Source organism: Globicephala melas, chromosome 10 (genome assembly GCF_963455315.2).
Source record: "Globicephala melas chromosome 10, mGloMel1.2, whole genome shotgun sequence".
NCBI classification, from domain to species: domain Eukaryota; kingdom Metazoa; phylum Chordata; class Mammalia; order Artiodactyla; family Delphinidae; genus Globicephala; species Globicephala melas.
Window position 1 is genome coordinate 29,021,943 of NC_083323.1, and position 22,260 is coordinate 29,044,202.

The 22,260-nt window shown below is 35.7% G+C and overlaps 1 protein-coding gene and 1 long non-coding RNA gene across 9 annotated transcripts in view; one reads left to right on the forward strand and one right to left on the reverse strand.

Moving 5' to 3' along the window:
* LOC132597903 (uncharacterized) overlaps nucleotides 1-22,260 on the reverse strand; it is a 403,919-nt gene that overhangs the window by 144,207 nt on the left and 237,452 nt on the right. The window lies entirely within an intron of this gene.
* The window catches only part of EPYC (epiphycan), a 35,325-nt gene continuing 19,222 nt past the window's right edge, over nucleotides 6,158-22,260 (forward strand). The window contains exon 1 of the mRNA XM_030855405.2: nucleotides 6,158-6,322. Within this exon, the coding sequence (XP_030711265.1) occupies nucleotides 6,158-6,322 (165 nt within the window). The remainder of the gene's footprint in view (nucleotides 6,323-22,260) is intronic.

The window sequence follows — 22,260 nt, forward strand, 5'->3', positions numbered from 1 at the left end:
GCAACTCCTAGGCCACCACGGTACGTGGATTATGCACATGGAAGCACGTCACTGGACATGATGACCAGGCATCGGTAGAGAGTATGAGTGAGGCAGGAGCAAAAGTCATTGACAAGGAGAGGCTCGACTAGGAGGTCCAGCAGCTGGGGACGGGGAAGGGGTTGTAGATAATTAAACCAGATGTCATGAGTTTCAGAATGGATGGAGTTTTTTGAAAGAGTAAAAAGAAGAAATTGTTTGGAAGAGAAAATGTAGAGCAAGGAACAGTAATGTGTTCTTCGAGTTATGTGAGTGAAGAAGAAAACACAGCCACTACTTGAAAGGACTGCAGTGCAAAACCTTTGTCAGGAGATAGCCAGATACTTTTAAGATTAAGAAAAGCAAAGGGAGGGCTTCCCTGGTGGCGCAGTGGTTGAGAGTCCGCCTGCCGATGCAGGGGACACGGGTTCGTGCCCCGGTCCGGGAAGATCCCACATGCCACGGAGCGGCTGGGCCCGTGAGCCATGGCCGCTAAGCCTGCGCGTCCAGAGCCTGTGCTCCGCAACGGAAGAGGCCACAGCAGTGAGAGGCCCACGAGGACAAAGGAGAGTTTTTGGGTTGCGGATCAGGCTTGAAAGTTTCTGGAAGAGGAGACTGGGTAAGATTAGGGAATACAAGCAGCACATTGTATATGAGTTTATGGTGATGCTGGAAGACCTGGAGCTTTGGAATTCTGCTGATAATTAGGTATCTGAGGCAACAAGGGAATTCTTCATAGTGGGGTAGCTAATCATTTCAGGCAATGGTTTTATTCCTTATAATCAGTGGAGTGGGATATCTATACCGTCCTGCAGGTCTTACTGATGTGGCCTTTGGGGGCTGGGGACAAGGGCAGAGAGCAGTGGACTGTCCTCAGAGCGACTGCTCCTCTCTGCTCACCACTGTTACAGAACAGAGAGAATGCAATCATTAACAGAAGACCATTCTGTTTAAAACGAATTCTGTCTCAGCAAGTAGGATGGTATTTAATTAATTTTGTAGAGAGTTGTAGCCAAAGGATTTGTAAAATGTTTGGGGACTTAAAGGGATAAAGGCATAAGGCCTCTGTTACTAGGTAATACAACTTGTCATAATAACTGATCTCCCAAGGGTGTCTGATAACAAAGTTCAGGCTCTATTAAGAAAATTATCATGAAACTAGAAGATATTTACCAGGGATATGAAAGGCTAGAACTGGTAATTAATCCTCCCTCACTGTTCAATGGAGATTAGAGCCTCATGAAGTGGTTACAAATTTGAGCTCCCACAGTTCAAAACAGATTTTGAAATATTGGAGAGAGTCCAAATAAGAATAAGATAAATTATTTTTTAAATTGTCCATTTAAAAAAAAATTTTTATTGGAGTATAGTTGATTTACAAAGTTGTGTTAGTTTCAGGTGTACAACAAAGTGAATCAGTTATACCTACACATATATCCAAACTTTTTTTTTTTTTAGATTCTTTTCCCATATAGGCCATTGCAGAGTAATGAGTAGCGTTCCCTGTGCTATACAGCAAGTTACTATCAGTTATCTATTTTATATATAGTAGTGTGTATATGTCGGTCCCGATCTCTCAATTTATCCCTCCCCTTCCCCCTTAACCCCTGCTAACCGTAAGTTTGTTTTCTACATCTGTGACTCTACTTCTGTTTTGTAAATAAGTTTATTTGTACCCTTTTTGTTTTTTTAGATTCCACATATAAGCGATATCATATGATATTTGTCTTTCTGTGTCTGACTTACTTCACTCAGTATGACAATCTCCATTTTTATAAGGAAAGAGAATTTGGAAGAAGAGAATACTGACAAATGATCATTTCTGCTTTCAATTCTATATTAAGACTTGTACTTGTCTTAATATAATGTTAATTCTGTATATAGTATTACTTCTATATATAAGACATATATATGTATATATAAGACTATATATTTCCGGAAATAGTCTTACAAAGTCAGCCAGAGCCTTCCAGAAAGCAAGGAACTAGGTAGATCCCACCTCACCGTCACCTGACAATGTGTGCAGAGTACTAGACTAAATAATGCAGGAAGAGGAAGAAATATTAGATATTTTCATGGATATTTTATTCATCTATTTTTATTCTAAAGCATTTGAAAGATCTGAAACACTAGTGACAGGTAAGCAGCTTTCGAATCTAAGTAACAGAGATATCTGCCTTTTGACGTTCACCGATATCCCTTAGATGGGCCCAGTAACATCTGGGAACTTGTCCCAATCGATTTTCTCTTTGTGTCACATGTGACACTGGATAATTTAACCTCTGTAAAGAGTGATGATCACTCTGATTGAGAATGTGTTAAAAGAATTAACAACGTATAAAATCATCTAACACACAGTGTGGACATTGCTGCTTAACAGAGCCAGTGTAGGAATTCAGATTCAGGCCTCTTTCCAGAAATGCTTCGGAAAGCAGCCTCTACATGATGTGGTAAGACTGCCAGCATGCAGGACTGCCAGGAGGAAATCGCTGCCTCCAAGATGGCCTCTCTACTGCTTGAGAGGTCTTGGTAGATTTCATACTTTACCTTGTATCACTGCTTCCATTACAAGTAAAGCTGGTCCCAAGAAAAATAACTCACACTGAGAACAAATTATTTGGAAGCAGGTATAGATGATGAGAGTAATGACTGAGAGTGCCCTGAATAGACGGACAAAGCAGTCTGAGGGAGGAAAGATGGGAGGGAAAAAGAAAGGGGAAGAGAGTTCTGAAGACATGCCATCTCCTCTTTCAGTTTGTCCAGGACCAAACCTGTTTCTGAAGTCTAGTACATAAAGCTATTCACCTCTGGTCATGAGGAAAGATTCCTGATGCACAGGTGAGAGCTAGATTTACATAACACATACCAGAGTACAAAATGCAAGTTTTATCTTTCTCTAGAACTTCTGCAGTGTGAGTGGAAATGAAGAATGGAGATTTAATACAAATATATTTTCTCTCCATACCTATAATAAATCTCAGTTTCACAAACCATGTCAGGTACCAAAAGCCTAAAACAAATCTTGTACTCTGGGAGAAAATTTTTTTTAATGTAATTTGATTTGTTTGGCTCTGATAGATAAAAGAGAAGAAAAGGAGCCTTCTTTTCAAAACACTCAGATCATATTTATGCATTATTTCTGGGCATCATTTTTCATAAATATTCATGCAAGAGGTTCATGGTTTGATTGCTCTCGAAGCTTTCCAAGCAATCAAAATATTTTTTTGGTTCTGTTTTGTTTTTTGCTTTTACTTACCCAACATTATACAGGTAAGGTTTTTGCAACATTTACTAAACTTCAGTTAACATTAGTGAAAATTGAAGAAAACAATTCAAGATATGCAAGGTTTGGGAAAATTACTTCTTATTAGAACATTTCTGAAATATCCATCTACAGTATCACTGTTTACATTAATGTCTTATTTGGTGAATTGGTTATAGATGAGATATGTTAAAACCAACTTTTTCCATTTAAAATTTTTAAGGTGACATATTTGCAATTATACCTCCTTTAACATAACTTCAAAAGCTTCATATACTCTGTAGTTTGAATTCTACTGCTTAATTTGAGTGATTATAAAATAATTTGGAGTTTTTAGAGACTGAGAAGCATTTCCCAAGGTTAGCTTTTCCAAACAGAAAATTGAGTATTATAAATTCCACCTCCCACAGACCAGAATTCACAACTATTGGTCAGGGGCAAACACCACTGGCTCTGCGTCCTCAGTCACTGTGTGCCATTTCACCAAGTAGGAGCCAAAGGTAAGTTTTTACACTTGCTTTCTTCTCAGGTTATACACTTTTTTCCCTACTATAATAACCTTTAAAAAAATAATTCAACTTGCTTTAATATTTTGTGGTGAACTTTGATTCAATCAGCTGGGTTTACTTTTGCTCTTTTTATATTTATATTATTCTTGGAAAATCCAAAATTCTGAATTAGCTTAGGAATTCATAACATACAGAAAAATAGTTGATCTTAAGAGCCAGGAGAATAAAATTAGATGCCAATAAAATTATAGTAGTTTCCAATATATTCCTTAAGTCAGGTGCCCTGACATGGAACACGTTCTTTGCCAGTATTGACAGGCACTATTGATTGTTATTGATTGAAATATTATGCAAAAGAAGAAAATGATAAGATTTCAGGTGTTTAAAATATACTGATTATATTACAATTTTCCGTTTACAATGTCTTTTTAAGCTATATATTTTAAATTTTTATGTAAGTATAAGCTATTAAAATGTCATTAAATGGTATAGAGCGGACAATATGTTTAAAGTTTCAACAAAGACATTACATTAAATACCAATGTAAGTATTCGAAGGAAGGAACATGCTTTTTTAAACTATACATGGATATGTGTTCTTCATATTTCTAAGGTTCACAGACTGCCTTATTGATGATAGCTTTAGGGGATATGTCAAATGCAAGTAAACTCTAATATGCAGATATATATAATCAAACATAGAGTATGAAGTGAGAAAAAGAATAAGCAAGTGCATAATTTTTTTGAATAATGAATGTTGCCAGAACTGTACAAGGAAATCTATATATTTTTTAGGTTAGTGGTGGCCACTGTTAATGCTTCCCATCTGAATATGGGAGAATGGTTTCTGAAAGATTTGCAAATCACACTGTTTTATTAAGTAGGACTTTGTTGATAATTGCATAAAACTGTTCCAAATCTGAGATCCTGCAAAGACCTCTGCAAAGGCAAGTAAAATAGAGGCTTAGTTTATCCAGTATGAATAAAAAACTTATTTGAAGAAAGCATAGGAAAGGATAAAAAGGAGCTCCTTGTACTACTTCCTATTCTCAGAGGAATTTCATATCCTTCTGCCTAAACCTGCTTCATAAAGACTTTCTTTCAAGTAACTGAAGGTCAATTTGTCTGCCAGTGCATTCAAGTTTGAAAGTAATATTTATCATGAATTCCTTTTTGTATGTGTGCATAGGTACAAACACCACATGTACTGTTCTTAAAGTAAACCCAAGAAGTGTATCCAAAATACAAAACCTTTAAAATTAGATATGCTTGATCAAAATTTTACAAATACTTTGCTTCCTCAATGAATGATCACTAGGTAACACTTTTCATAGGCCTAATTTAAATGTTTAAAATTAAACATAAGAGATTTTCTTCTAAACTAAAATGTATGCAAAGGAGTACATACAGAATTAAAATAATTAAAATTATAAGATCTTGACTGAATCTCCCCAAAGCATGATGTTACCATGGAAACTAAGAATAGCGTTTATTAAAGAATTACAAAACAAAAGATTGCTCTAATCCCATGTGTGTGCAAATCCTCCTCTAAGGAAATCTTGCTAAATGGTGACTTTCAGACATGTATTCCTATTGATTCTGAGTTTAAACTTTAGATAGCCACTAAGGATTGAAATAAAACACTAAGGACTAGAAAGGAAAAGGACTAAGGAAAAAAATAATTTTCTTGTCTGCTCCATTTAGTTAAGACAAGCTTTGAAAATATTGCATAAAATATTAATTTTATGTGTGTAAATATTAAATTATGTATGCATTAAAGACACCCAGAGGCAACAAAGAAGTAAAAGAAAGAAAAAACAAACCTTCATTATTTTGTCTGGAAAAAGCCCTAGACTTAAATGTACAAGAAACAGTCCTAGCTGTATTACTAGCCAACTCTGTCTTGGTTTCCTCATTTGTAAAGTGATGTGACAGTTATAGTGATTAGCATCATCATCCTCATCATCCCTACATCCCAGAGTTGATGAAAGAATCTTAATGCTTAGTAAGTGGTAAAACTCTTAGATAATGTGAAGGCTTTTGTGAATAAGTATACCACAGTCTTTCTGCATACCATTTTCTCTATGTTTCTCTATAAAATAAAATCAATTTCACCATAATTCCAATATCTACTGTAAAAATGTGGATAGGTTTGTGAATTCATTTGAGCATCTGGCATCAACAGTCCTCGGAAGCCACACAATTTCACGTGCTATGTTTATAAATTATCCATGGAAAGAAAGCTACCAGCTTGAGTTTCTTAGTATTGACAGTGATTTATCATTCCTATTTATTGAAAACTATTCATAAGTTATTATCAATTAAATATGTATGTGTTTTAATATTTTATGATTAGGAAAGTTAGAAAAATGAAAACATTAGCAAGACTCGTTCTGGGACTTGTCATCTTGGATGCTGCTGTGACCGCCCCAACTCTAGAATCCATCAACTATGACTCAGAAACCTATGATGCCACCTTAGAAGACCTGGATAATCTATACAACTATGAAAACATACCAATGGGTCAAGCTGAGGTAACTGATTCCTCCCACTCCTGAGACTTTTTAAAGCATTGTATGAGGAATTATTAGGGTTTCTTCTCTTTAAATAGATTTTTGTTTACTTATAAGTGGAGATGTTCCATCAATAATTTCCTATTAACTTTTTCTCCAGAACACGTTCAATGTGATGGAGGTTAACATTGGGAAACTCTGTTGCTTTCTTTATACTTCACTTTGTTTTCTTTATATTTCCTCATAAAATTGAAAAATAAAAGTTTCTATCAAGTTAGAACAGAGAAAATTAGGGGAAGAGGCAATCAATGAGGAAAAGGTGAATTCAAATAGTACATATAAAATGATAAGGAAGTTTGGGAAGTTTGAAGTAAAGAAAAAAGACATGACATTAAAATGTAATAGAAGAAAACTAAAAGAATGCAGAAAAAGGACAATGATTTGAAACTTTACTGTATTCCAAGCACAAATATGCTTCCCTAAATGACTGATTACCCTCAGCAGTAATGTAGGCATTGGCAAGGTTACAGACCGTTACCTAAATCTGATATGACATGTTCCTAATTAAATGGTAGGCTTTTTACATAACTAAAGGATACAGACTAATTTTTCTGAATCAGAAAACAAGCAGATCTTGAAATGCTGGAGTCTAATGAATGTACAACATTGACAAAAACTAATTAAGTACAAATAAACCGAAAGGGAAATTACATCACCTTTACAAGATCAGAACATATTTGGGGCAGTCATTCAAGTGTAAATTTTCTTAGAATAACTACTTTTGACAACTAGGAAAATGAAATATTTAGACAAAAGCATGTATTTAAATTGCATGGGACTTAGATACATCTTTATTAAAATAGTAAGCATTCTCATTATTGTTTATGTTGCCTTCTAAAATACAAGAATTAGATTTTCACAGTACAGTAGTTTTTACATATTCTCCCCCTGCACTATTCTTTTCCTGTTTTTCTCTCTTTTGCCATCTGTCTCTCTCTCTCTATCTTTCTCTTCCCCACTTTTTAGTAAAGTTTCAGGCTTGACAGCAGGCCACTTTTCTTCTGAACATTTAGTTATGACTCTGTTTTTAAGTCTTTATCAACATTCAGTGCTTGATTCATTTCACTGTGTGGCTTCTATTATGTGAAGGGGATTTTCTGTTGAGAATTTATAGTCATTAATACCAATCTTGCTATATGTGATCTCTGTATCTCTAATCTAATGCATCAATGTAGAGTATAAGAAGAAAGTTTTTCAGTGCTTAACTCATCTGCCCTGTTCCTTTTTCCATTTTGCAGAAATATTAAAAAAAAAAAAACTCAGTGCATATCTGCAGTTATCTACCAAATTAAATATTTTAATTTAAACTTATTTGTCATTCTTCCAAAAAATATTTCATTGGATTGGTGAGTACCATAGTGAATTCTTTATTTTAAGTAGGGCTGGGGAATTTGGATTCAAGGGTTTATTTATTCACTTCAGAAGACCAAATGCATAACAGAGGGACTACCATTTGAGACCAAGCCTACCCTAGGCAAAACTGTGAAGGAAGTGAATTTTATCTGCAGACTGCTTTTAAGCTATTCCTTGCTGTCAGGATCCTTTCTGTTGCCCAGGAGGCCCTAGACATTCTCATGAGAGTCTGAAGTTCTTCCTGCCATCAAGGAAAATTAAGCTAATATATATATACATATTAGCTTAATTATATATATAATATATAATTATATATATTATATATTAGCTTAATTTTATTTATATATATGTATATATATATGTGTGTGTGTGTGTGTATGTGTATATATATATATATATATAAAGATGATTTATTATACAACCTTTCCTCAGTATTTGCTTATTCTGGAATAACAACCTTCCTGTAAGGTACTGAATATGTGGCATTGTATCCTTACACACCCTAGCCCTTACTTCATGCAAACATTTCTAATTTTCTTACTGGCTAAGCCAGACTCAGAAACCCTAACAACTGAGGGTTCCAGAAAGCCACTGATAATCCCTTGTAGTTGACTGAAATATACAAGTCAGCCCTGATTTAACAATCCTTTGTGGTGAAGTCATCATCAGCAAACTGGTTTTAGGTAGATGATAGATATGGATACAGATATAGCTATAGATATATACATGTGCTATAATAAAACTATAACACATTTGAAAACATCAAATATACATAATTTTTTAAAGATATTTACAAAGTTGTTCCAACAGCAAAAATCAATCAACCAACGTACTCACCCACCACCTATTGGAAAAAAATCCCAAAACAAACAAAATCAATATGATAAAGAAAATAAGATGACCTAAGGAAAAAAATTCAGAAATTTAACTCAGATCTCAACAACTTATTACTATAAATTCCTTACAAACAAACAACTAGCATATAATTCCCTATGGGAAAATATGAAATAAAGTCAATACTTCCAGTCATGTGAATGGATTCTAGAATTTGGTTAACATGGCATGAATTTCTTGAATGCAGTCTTGTAAGTTCAGATTCTGGAAGGTCAAATAAACTTATTTATCTCGTTTTTATAAATTAAAGGCAGTGGTTGCACATGTTCTTGATCTTATGTGACACTTTCTGAGTGAACACTGATAACACACCCATATAAGGTCCAGTTGATGAAAAGGTTCATAGTAAATGATAGACATAGGGAATGATGGGATCAGATTCTTCAGTTTTTTGTCCTTGATGCCAAGAGTATGGTTCTGCATAATTTAGCCTAGAATTTATTTCAACTGTACAAAAGACAACTTTATATTCTAAAGTTGTAAATTTATAGGATAACTGCTTCTAAATGCCAATTTCTTTCTTTTAAAGTCGAAGACTTGGCATCTTATGCCAATAGAGTAGACCCTTTGGTCTAAACTTGGAATGATTAATACTTAAGGCCTTTGATATATGTGGTAGGTAGAATTCTAAGATGTGCCCTAAGTGGCCCATCCCCTGATGTGTCCATGATCTTTGTAATTGTTACCATCATGAATATATTGGGATATCACTCCTGTAATAGGTTATGTTATATGGCACAGTTGAAATTTAAAAAGGGAGATTATCTTGGTCTGCCTGACCTAAAGTCATGAGCCCCTTAAATCAGTGTCTTGAGGTTAGGGACAAAATTTGAAGCATGAGAGAAATTCAATGCAAGGGAAACTGTTTCTGGCTTTAAAGATATCAATAGATGGGTCTATGTTCATAACAAGAATGCAGGAATTCTCTAGATGCTGAGGAGAAGCTGACAGTCAGCAAGCATATAAGGATACAAGAAACTCAGTCCTAAAGATACAAGAAACTTCAAGTACTACATGAGGTTACAGCCCTGGCCATCACTTTATTTTGGCCTTGTGAGACTCTAAGCAGAGAACCCAGTCAAGCCATCCTTGGACTTCTGATCCACAGAAACTATCCGTTTAAAAATGGGTATAGTTTTAAACTGCGAAGTTTATAGCAATTTGCAATGCAGCAACAGAAAACTACTACAATGTAATGATTTAAACTTTTTTTTCTGAAAGCCAAATTTGAATTACTATAAGGCTGCAAGGCTTCCATTTATGAGTCCAACAATTTATCTAGTCAGTGAGCCAAACCACCCCTGATTCCCAGGGTTAGAATTTCAATAGAGCTTTATTGATTTCTGTTGGTGGTAGTATATTCATTATCTCCTCAGTGGCTAGAAAAGGGTAATTGAAAGTATTTCTGTTTTGAAAATTATATGCAGCAATAGTATTTCAGACTCATGACTTATGTGATTTCTGATGATCTAGAATATCCAGGATCCACTGGATACTATGTTAGAAAAAGATTTTAGGCCCAACAATTCCATCATAATGTTCTATATTAGCCAGTGGATAACTTTGCTGGCATAACATAAAGTTGTTGCAATTTTTACTGAGCTTTCATTTTACTTTAATGATATGGATAGGAACTGGTTATAAGCCATAAGACCAAAATGCAGACGTTTTGCTTACTGATGAATACTAGCTAACCCTGAGCACTTCTTATGTGTCAGTAGTGTTCTAGGAATATCACGTGTATTATCTCATTTATTCCTCCCCCAAAAACAATGAAGTGTCATTATTATTCCCGTTGAATATAGATGAGGAAGGATATTGAGACAAAGAGCAGTTAAGTAACTTGACTAAGATTACAGTTATTCATAATGTATAATCATAGTGATGTTCTCATATCAGAAAATAATTTCCAACAGACTAATGAAAGATTATATTATCCTCCCTCCATTTTTTACCACTTTCTAATTGTCCTTTTAACTTGAACTGGTTTTGATTGAGCTGAATGCCAGGTGCATTCTATACTGCACTCTTAGAAAGAAAAGCATTCTTCTATGGGTGAATAATGTGAACTAGAAGTAACATTTATAGACAACTGACTGTTATCTAATTACTGTAAGAAAAAAATGGCTTAGACTAACTACTTAGTCTATACTTGAAAGAATAATTGTGAATATGTATTTGCCAACATATATCTAAGTTATGAGTAATAACCTGAATATATGCATATATACACATATATATACATATATAGATATATTTGGGAGTCTAGGATCCAGGGAAACATTTCCCTATTTTCCTTAAAACGTTCACCAAAAAACTAAATAGTTCAAAATTCTGTATTCTTTGAGTGGCTTAAGTTGCGACTGCGTTTTTGACCAAGGCAGGTATTTGTTTCCATTTTCATGCTATAGTTTTTGGGTTATTGATTTTCCATTCCTCTTAGGTCTAAAAAAACATTGGTCCTGACCATGAGTAATTTATTTTGCCCAGAAAAGTACTCAGTGACTATATTAATATTTATGGAAGTTCTGCTGAAAGATATGAACTTCCATTCCTCCAGGAAATTCTCCTTGGCTCCAATCAGATAATTAGACTTCTCCTCACCTATATCACATTATTTAGTCTTACATAATTACCTCTACTTAAGTGAGCCTGCACTGTTCCTGCATCTTCAATAAATACCAGGAATGTTATACCCTGTGGTCCCATGAAGCACTTGATTGTATTTGCTGTAGGGTGGCGTGAGGGCATTTTCAAAGCCACACAATGCTCTTTCATGAGAATGTGGAGGAACAGGTTGCAAGTTTTAAGGAATTTGTTTATTTTCTGGGCCATACACCTTGTAACTAAGTGTGCTGATCATTTTGCTCAGAAAAATGGCTCTTAATTGTTGCCTCATTCTTCCCTGGTGTCATATTATTTCCCACACCTTTATTTTCCTATCATCCTAATCTCCTCATGGAGATTTTTTTTGAAGTATTACCATACATGCTTTAAAAACTGTTGGTGGGAATGTAAATTGATACAGCCACTGTGGAGAACAGTATGGAGGTTCCTTAAAAAACTACAAATAGAACTACCATATGACCTAGCAATCCCACTACTGGGCATATACCCTGAGAAAACCATAATTCAAAAAGAGTCATGTACCAAAATGTTCATTGCAGCTCTATTTACAATAGCCCGGAGATGGAAACAACCCAAGTGTCCATCATCGGATGAATGGATAAAGAAGATGTGGCACATATATACAATGGAATATTACTCAGCCATAAAAAGAAACGAAATTGAACTATTTGTAATGAGGTGGATAGACCTAGAGTCTGTCATACAGAGTGAAGTAAGTCAGAAAGAGAGAGACAAATACCGTATGCTAACACATATATATGGAATTTAAGAAAAAAAAAAAAGAAGAGCCTAGGGGTAAGACAGGAATAAAGACCCAGACCTACTAGAGAATGGACTTGAGGATATGGGGAGGGGGAAGGGTAAGCTGTGACAAAGCGAGAGAGAGGCATGGACATATATACACTACCAAACATAAGGTAGATAGCTAGTGGGAAGCAGCCGCATAGCACAGGGAGATCAGCTTGGTGCTTTGTGACTGCCTGGAGGGGTGGGATAGGGAGGGTGGAGGGAGAGAGACGCAAGAGGGAAGAGATATGGGAACATATGTATATATATAACTGATTCATTTTGTTGTAAAGCAGAAACTAACACACCATTGTAAAGCAATTATACTCCAATAAAGATGTTAAAAAAAAACTGCCTTATATACTTTCTGGAATGAGATAAGGTATGCATTCATAAGTAAATAACATTAACAACTAATTTAAAAAAACCACATCAGTAACAATTGGCCAATAGGAAATTTCTTGAATGAGGAATGCTTTTCTTGCTATTACTCTCCATTGATCTTAAAATGAAGGCCATTTTTTCTCTTTCACAGAAAGAACAAGTGGCTAGATTGTTTAAAATTAACCCTATAAAGAAAACTCCCATTGAAATAAACACATTCAGCTTCAAAAATAGCATTTATGGATGAAGAAGCTATAAGCTCATCAAAGGGATGAAAATTAAATTTAGTGAAGTTATAGGACTGAGAGAGAACTCAGTGAAGGCAGTTGTATCAAGTAACAATGGAGCAATGATTTCTTTTCTCTTGTCATAACAGGGTGTTATGCAACACATGTTATTATTCTTTTAGAATACATATTGATGGTCTGTAACACCTGAAATTACTTAAGTAGAATCAAACTAATTTAGGGCTACTTATAGAAAACAACATCCACTTTAGATAATGATATATAAGAAGGATCTTAAAATTAGGTTATCTAAGTATAATAAATTGGTATAGAACTTTGCTAATGCTAGAGGATAGTTTGTCTCAAAACTCATCTTTACATTTTCTGAGCAAAAAGTAATTAAATTACAGATATTTCTACAATTTATGTCCTCTGGTGAAAAAGGCTTGCAATACTTTTATTTTTATATTTGGAATTATGTCTCACTTTGGCCAATTTATACAATATGAGTTAAAGTTTCAAATATATGGTTGGCATATAAAATACCTCTTACTGGAAGAAGTAACTTGTTAAAGTGTCAGTCAGCCTGAAGTAAATATTCTTTTCAGGATATGGCAAAAAATAAAAGTTAACCTTTCTCTTTACCCTCCCTTTTCACTGAAGATGCTCTGGAGGATGAGAGGAAAGAATTTTGCTGATGATCTTTTAATACCGTTGTCTGACTGACTTTCCATAAGCTTCTTTCAAAAGCAGCATTAAACCATTTGATTCTTATGATAAGCTATTTGAAAACCTTAAAAAAATGAAGCAACCAAAATGTACAATCATGCAGGCTCACAGGAAAAGAAAATTATTCATAGTATTTGCCAGTGATTTGTTTGTGTTTGTATCTGTATTATACATTATTTATGAGACCACAAATATAAGTTAATTATCATAACTGTCCCTTGAAATAAGACTTGTTATTACTATTATCATTATTATTAAAAACAACTAAGGATCAGAATGTTGCCCAAGGTTATTCAACTAGTAAGTTTCAGAGTAAAATTTAAACCAGGTTCTTTTAACGTCAAACTAGAGAGACCCTGGCACTAAAACCTCCATTATTTTCCTGTTCCTTCTCTTTCATCTATACTTCTTTTAGCTGTGTCCAATATTGAGGTTTATTTTCTCTGAAATTAAGTAATTTGATTATTAGGAATCAGAAAAAAATTTTCAAGTGATTGCAATTAACACACTATCTAAGCATCTCTCTTAGCTGTCAAAGTATTTAAGGGAGAGACAGGACAGATGATCCTTCTGAACTGAAAGCAGCTTTGTCAAAAATATGGGGACTGAGCAATCTTTGCCAAACACATTTCTTCCTCATTCATTTTCAAGATAAAGTAGAAAATAAGATACAGCTTTCACTGCCAATGTTCATGGTCACATTCTTTTAGATAATTAACATGAATCATTTAAATCAGTTTGAGTACCAGACTTATGCTTAGAGCACAATTTCACTGCACTTAGCATACCTACACGCCAGCATGTGGAACCCACAAGAATATTCTTTAGTAACTCAGGCCGAATGGCCCAGGGCCTTTTAACATGTTCAGAAACCAATTTCTGATATAATGATAACAACATAGAACACTTTCAAGACTGAGTAGCAAGTGGTGGGATAATTTGGGAGAAAGATAAATTTAAAATTGTTTTGTTTTACAAATATCTTACTTAGTGTTAGAGTAAAAATCCAAATAGCATTCTGGATTTCGAAGACTAACAAAAAGGGAGATGGGTCTATAATTTAAATATTATGTGCTGAGGAACTGAGCTTATTGGTTAGGTATAGACTGGCAGGGTGGCGACCCTAAACTAAGCAAATAAACAGATGAGGACTTTTGCTTCTCACTCTGGCTTTGCCTGGGCACTTAAATCATTACCACACACACTACAAAGAATGGTGGGAGAAACCACTAGCTTTGGGTGTTGCTCATGTGCACACCCCATTCATCCTTGAGAGCCAGTTTTTCACAGTGTTGAGTGACATGGGCTATGGAGTCAGTCTCCTCATGTGTGAGTCCCAAGTCCGTCACACCAACTGTGTGGCCTTGGACAGTCATACAACTTCCTATTTATAAGATAACTCGTGAGAATTAAATTAAAAACTTAACGGTTTAACTTAGAACCTGGCACATAGCAAATATTCAATAAATGTTACTTTTACCATGGAATCAGTCATTGAATCAACAGCCACGGAAGCTTATGCACTGGTGATCAGAGAAGCCGTCAGGGAAGGGATGGGATTTGTGCTGTAATGAAGACTAACTCTACTGGGCATGGGTTCACCTTGCATCCACTTCCCAATCTCTTGCTGAGAGCCAGGAACAGAAGCAGGTAAATCAGACCAAGTCCTTCCCTGTCCCTCAGTATCCCTCAGTCTAGTTATCTTATAAACACACAATTTCAACACAATAAAGGAAGTGAAAAAATAAGAATAAACAAGATCAGTAGTTATTGGGACATAAGGTTTCTATGAGTTCAGTCACAAAATATATACATATGCTGAGAAATTATGTCTCCAAACCTGCCATTATTTTACTTATATGTTTATCTACCACCTTTTTTGAACAGTATGTAAGTCTACTTACATGAATAAAAGCTATAATACAGAAATAGATATATAAATATATATAATAAATATAGATAAAATATTAAATATAAGCTACATACAATATTATCTCATAAAATGGTTTATAATATATATATAATATAGAGTATATTATATTCTCCATATCACATCTTATATTGTATATTATTAATTATGTGTTATATTACATTATAGTATAAAAATATAAATTAGGAGAGTGAGGCAAAGAAAAAATAATAGTTGAGAAAATAATATGAAGCCAGGGGCCAAGTACATATTTGAAAATGCATACCATTTTGTATTATGATACATATAGAGACTTATAATATTGAAGTTTTCTGGGCAATAGTGTTAGGTTTTAAGGAACCTCATATGTGCTTCTGCTATGCCCTACCTAACTTTAGAATCAACTGAGGGACAAATGGGACTCAGACAAATAACATTCAAAATATCCCCTTTATTACTGATAAAGGCTAGGTTGTAATATATGACTTAGGTGTGAAGCAACTATGGGCTTCTTAATACAAAACTTCAGAAATAGACTAGGTCATCAGACACAGGCAATGCTGGCCAACCACAGGCCTCAGAATACAGTAAACCTTCGTGCATGCACTGAGGGGCAAACCAGAACTTATGCTCCTGACAGGCAGGCGACTCCCCTAAAGAAGAAGATGAACCACTCAGGCCAAGCTCCTCTCACTCACCAATTACCCTCGTCTTTCTTCCTCTCATAGGAGGAGTGAGTAAAGGGGCCCACAGAGGATACATCCACTCCCCAACACGGTGGCCTCTCAAGCCATCAGCCTTGCCCATTAGGTTCAGTTTAGCTTTCCATGTCGAGAGAGAAAAGCAGCCCATTTCTTAGGACAGTCACTGCTACCTTCATGAGGCCTGCCCTCATGCCAGCTGGCACTCTTAGATGTCCTCTGGAAGTCTGTAGATTTTGACCCCAGAAAACTCTGAAGTGGATCCAAGAACATCAGTGAATTTATCTCAAAGGCCTCTCTGCACCTAAGATTGAAATTTCACTCTCAGTTCTACGTTCTACCTCAAATTATATCAAGCCACATTATCTAATATCAGAGTTTATGAGAGTTTCTGCAATGAAATGAAATGCTAAGTAAATACACTCCAATAAGACAATTCCAGAAACAGGACACAGATTAGCATATAGCTCTCCTACCTCTATAAAGTTTTTGAGGAAAAATTAAAAACTGCACGTTAATGTCTCTTACATATTAAAGTCTAAACTTGTTTAAATCCAAAGATATTGCTGTACGAAGTCAGAATTAGTTGCCTTGTGATTTAAAAGTCCAAAGAATATGCAGTCCCAAACTCCCCTTTCTCAATTTCTTTTGCTTCATCCCAGCTAGATGAATTCTTTTTGCTTGGGTCAAGCCGGCTTCTTTCAGTAACTACAACCTGAGTAGCCTCTACTAGATTCAGATGTAGTTCTTCAGAGGCACATAAATTGCTATTTGTTCATTACCAAGTCTCCCATGGCCTTGATATTTAAAGGGAATGAAGCATTAATTGCACATACAATATTATCACATTATTGACCTTAACCCCCATCAAATTTTTAAAAACCAGATAATCCTGAGTCCCTAAAATAGTTATTCTAGGCAAGAGTATATTCCCCAAACCAGTACATACTGTCCAGAGACCAAGAAGAGAGTTGATGGTACCTGAGAAGTTGGAATATGGAAGAAATCTTGGTTTGACCTCATCCAGATGTTGGTCAGCATATGTTCATTGTCTCTAGTCTGCATAGTTAGAGCTCAAGTACAATTGGGAGAAATCTCCCACCAGGAGTTAAATTATGGCACTGTTTTACCATTATTAGAGCAGCTGTTCTCAAAGCGTCAGCATCTCCTGGGAGCTGGTCAGGAATGCTAATTCTCAGGTCCCACTCCAAACCTAACGAATCAGAAACTCGAGAGGGGGGCCCAGTGATCAATGATCTAACGAACTCTCCATGTCATTCTGATGCACCTACGGTATGAGCAGCACAACATCCCCAAACACAAGCTCTTCTCTCAGAGTATTATTGGAGATATTCCTGTTTCTTAGCACAGTTTTTATACATCCTGTTATCTACCACAGGTGATTGACAGCAGGCCCAATTACCAGGTCCGTCTTAGGCTTCTCTTTTTTTCTGCATACTGCCTTTGAATTCCCATTTTCCTGCTAAGCCCTGGTATTCTGGTACCTGGTGTTGCATTGAGTATGTGTTCTGTCAAGTGACAGATTCTGTTGTAAGCAAGGATTTTCAGCCAGGGGTTTCTCTAGTCTGGAAGCTGTGTGCCCCAGGGCAGGGGCTTTTACTCTTGCTTCAGGCTGTGGAATTCAAGAAATCCGCCTCCCAGAGAGTTTCCACTTCTTCCCCATGTTTTTGTTTTGTTTTGTTTTGTTTTTCAGCTGGAGAATCAACCTCAGCAGATTCCTGAACTGAAACTGCTGTTGATGTTTCTGATGCCTGTGTCCTTGGGAGGCTAGTAAAAAACAATCCTTCTACCATATTCTCATCAAGACCTTACTCAACATTTCAAAGTTCCAGGACTTAATTAGCATTTCTGTCTCCCACGTCCTATTCTGCGGAATTAATTTCCCCTCTAGTGTAGTGGTTCTTGACCTCGGCCATATGTTTGAATCATCTCTAGAGTTTTAAAACATTTCAATGCCTAGACCACACCCTAGACTATTAAAATCAGAATCTCTGGGGGTAGGACCCAGGTGGGGTATTTGATGTCCCTCAGCTATTCTTTTAGTGTGTCAGGTACTATTTTTTTAACCAGTTTAATATGCTTTTCAATTTGGTCCCTTTACTTCTCTAGTACTGTGTGCTAAATGAGAGCCTTTTTCTCTTTTCTTTCTGGTCCAGATTTTTGTTTTACTGACATAGTCCTCCAGATTTTGTCTTGTGGCATCTTCCACAGAGACATTAAAAAATCAGTAAATTACAAATCTGCCAAAAGTAAATAACATTGTTCAAAAAATCTTTGGAAATCTTCACATTTCTGAGTTGGATAATCCTATCCTGGACATGTTCTCCTACCATACTAATTTCTAACCCCAGATGGGACCTGACCTCTTATTGCCCTACATAGTCTTTTTCTTAAATGCCTAATTTTCATTAGACCCTCCCTAATTCCACAAATTTCTCATTCTAACACTCCTAGGCCAAGTTATGGTAAACCTTGTCTTGAGTTTGCTAGGAACAGAGAGGCTTCCACTGTTAAGGTACACGCACACACACGCACTGAAATAATTCAAGAATTACTACTTGGCAATGTTGTCATCCATCAGGTTGTACAATTATTGGCTTGTGATGTCAGTGTACTCCACATAAGATGCAGATTGGCGGGCCCCAAAGGATAATCACAGTGACAGCATATCAATATCTTTGTTAACATTCAATACGGGCTTTAAAGAGGTAAATGGTATATATGCAAATATATTAAACACTCCATTTCTTAGTTCATATAAGGAGAAAAGCAAATAAAATATATCTAAAAGATATTGAGGATTGATCAACTCTTTTTTAAGTGTGTTTTCTCTGGAGTTATGATATCAAAACTCTGATCAAAGACATAAACATGAAAGAAATCAAATACAGAACATTTAAGATAAAAATCCTTCACAATAACTATATTGAATCTATAACATATATAGAATGGAAATTGAAGGGGATCCGTACATTTTTGTACTGAGATTAAAAAGGAAGATCAGGGCTTCCCTGGTGGCGCAGTGGTTGAGAGTCCGCCTGCCAATGCAGGGGACACAGGTTCGTGCCCCGGTCTGGGGGGATCCCACATGCCGCGGAGCGTCTGGGCCCGTGAGCCATGGCCGCTGAGCCTGCGCGTCCGGAGCCTGTGCTCCGCAACGGGAGAGGCCACAACAGTGAGAGGCCCGCGTACCGCAAAAAAATAAAAAAAGCAAGATCACAGAGTGAAATATTGCCAAAGCCAATTAACTGTTATTCAGCAGCCTTCTCCTATTGGCAGGAGGACATCTATCATGTTAGACTGCAGAAACTTAACGATAGTCAGCAAATCCAAGGATTTCGAACCCTTGAAAGACAGCCCTTCCTTTACATTATGCTATTATAGAGCTGATATACCCAGGTTCTGCTCCTACAAACTTCTGATTATAATCAGGCCCCCAAGTGAAGCTACAGAGACTACAGAGAACATATTGGTGGCAATAACAGGGTTCAGATTAGCATCCTGGTTTAGTACAGTCTTTGGAATTTGTTTAAAGTAATTCTTCCCCTGAGAGATAAAGTCAGGTTTCTAAATTTGTAAAATTTTTCAAGCCTTTACCACTGAGACTGCACATGAGGAAAAAAAATAATGTAATAACTATCTATTTTGAAGGCAATTGGCTACTAGCTGCTCCTCCCTGGGACATCCTCCAAAATGCACGTTTTCTTATTCAAAATGTCTATAATTACGTCTGATAAATACATCATCAACATCATCATCAATGAATAGCAGTTGTATGCAGAGAAGTTCTACATATTAAAAGGCACAGCTTGTTACAGTTTGTGCCAAAATAAAGTCTGTGTTAGAAGGAACAATTTGCTTCGTGTTAGGATGGGAAAGATTGAAACTTAAAAAAAATACTAAATTACTTCACCATAAAATAAAGAGCTAGCATTTGAAAGGTTCTAAATATCTTGGTTTTCAGTCCAACTTCTTTGTTTTCAATTACTGTGATTGACTGTCTCTCCCTACCCCCATCCTCATGAGATTACTGATTTCAGCCTACACTAAATTGTCCTGGCATCCTTACTTGGGGAACAAGGGCAGTAAGGGGAAAGGGAACATGAACTGACTTTGGTATTAAATAGTGTTTCTACAGCCTTTGCCAAAGTTCCCTACCAATATTATTTGGAGACATTCAATTAGAACTAGATGATACATTTTGTGAGAACTAAGATGTTGGAAACCTATTAAGTTTCTGGAGTCTAAGGGGATGATGGTGAACAGAGTCCTGAATAAACTGGGATAAAACTGAAGTAAAAAATCTTTCTGGCAAGTAAAAATGAAATATTGCCATGTTCTGACAACAAGGAAAGGAAATGAGAAAATAAACATGTGAACAAAGAAAAACATGCTGAGGTCCCAGAAGAGACACAGATTAGGGAGGGTATGATTAAACGGAAACTTTAAATCATCAGCTTTTGTTTCTTTTGCATTAAATTTTTCACTTAAACATTGCACTGAATACAAAGAAGCATTACCATTTAGAGTTATTTATGAAGAGTAACCACACGTTAGGATAGATTAAAAGAAAAGGAAGCATTTACATGTTTTTGTCAATACATACATATCTTAGCAAGTCAATATCAAATGTTATGATTATTATACGCTATTTTGATTAAACAAAAAGCCATTAACTAATTTTGATTTTGACTTGCAGATATTTATTCATTATATAGATTCATTAATTTTGACTTAATAAAATACTGAGATTTAAAAATAAATTGAAACAATGGTGAATTCACTAAAATTAAGTGATATAATATTTCAGTAAGTACTATACCAAATAACCAAAATCAAAGAACAGTTGTTTGTAAAAGAGAAATCAGGGAGGATAGAGAGACAAAAAAATGTGCATTTATTTTTTCTAATGTCAATGATATGTGCTAGATAGCTCAACCCCCAAAATATTAGAAACTGTTCCATCAGTTTAATTAGGAAACACATAAGAAAACAAAAATTGAAAAGGTCTATATTAGGGCAAGTTACATTAGCAGCTGTAACAAGCAATTCAAAATCCCAATGGCTTAACACAATAAAAATTTATATCTTGCTGACATGACTACCCAATGCAGGTCAATGAGTTTACTGTCTTCCACGTAGTTATTCAGGGATTCGAACATCTTTCATGCTAGAACGTCACCATCCTCACCTTTGTCACAGTGGATCTTCTGTTGACAGATTAAGGGAAGAGAAAGAATATGAAGAAAGTATGCTTATTCTTCACTGAATTTGACCAGATGCTGCACATGACCTTCTCTGCCCGTCAGTTGGCTAGAACTAGCCAAATGACCCAAGCTAGAGTCAAATAAATTGGAAAATTTATTTTAACTGAATACCCAGGAGGAAAACGAGATGATTTGGTGAATATATGAAATTGTCTTAGCCATCATGCTTAATCAGACTAGAGTTTCATTCTATGTAATACTTATTTCTCACAAAAGTGAGAGAAAATTATAATAAATGCGGCTGGAATTTTACACTCTACCTACAGCCCTGTTATGTGATTTCTTTTTATACTTGTCAATTTCAGGGACTGACTGGCTGCCAAGTGCTACCACCGGGCAACATGGCCTTGGTAGGGTGTTCAGCCTTCAGGGTCAGCAACTGACTAACATGATCAGTCACCATCAGAGCTGATGGTAGGTTGATAAATGACACCAAGAAAAAAAAATCACGTGAGGCTTAAAATATGTACAAGGAAGTCCATTTATGAATTTATAATGTGAAGTCATTCCCAGCGATGACAATGCTCACTGTTCCTATCCAGAGCTCCTCTTCCTCAGAATGAAGATATTTAAGAAGTTAGATTATTCAGCATGATTTTTTTTTTTTTTTTTTTTTTTTTTTTTGGCTGAGTACAGAGTCAGTAAATGTTAAGGGCGTTGTGCAGTTCTGTGGCAACGATAATCAAGTTCACAACCTGGCCTTACTACATAGAAGCTATGTGACCTCAGGCAGTTTATTTAACCCTCCCTCCTTCCATCCTCAGTTTACAAATCTATTAAATGTGCACAATTATTGGTACAGATTTTTGTGCTGTATATGTGGCTATTTAACTAATATCTATTTCCCCATGAGGGTTAATGTTATATACCTTATTGTTGTTTTTTCATCATTATATTTGGTGGCTTAAAACAACCATTTATTTAGCTCACAATTCTGCAGTTCAGCAATTTGGGCTGTGCTATGCTTCTAGTTTGCACTGGGCTCACTCATATATCCCCA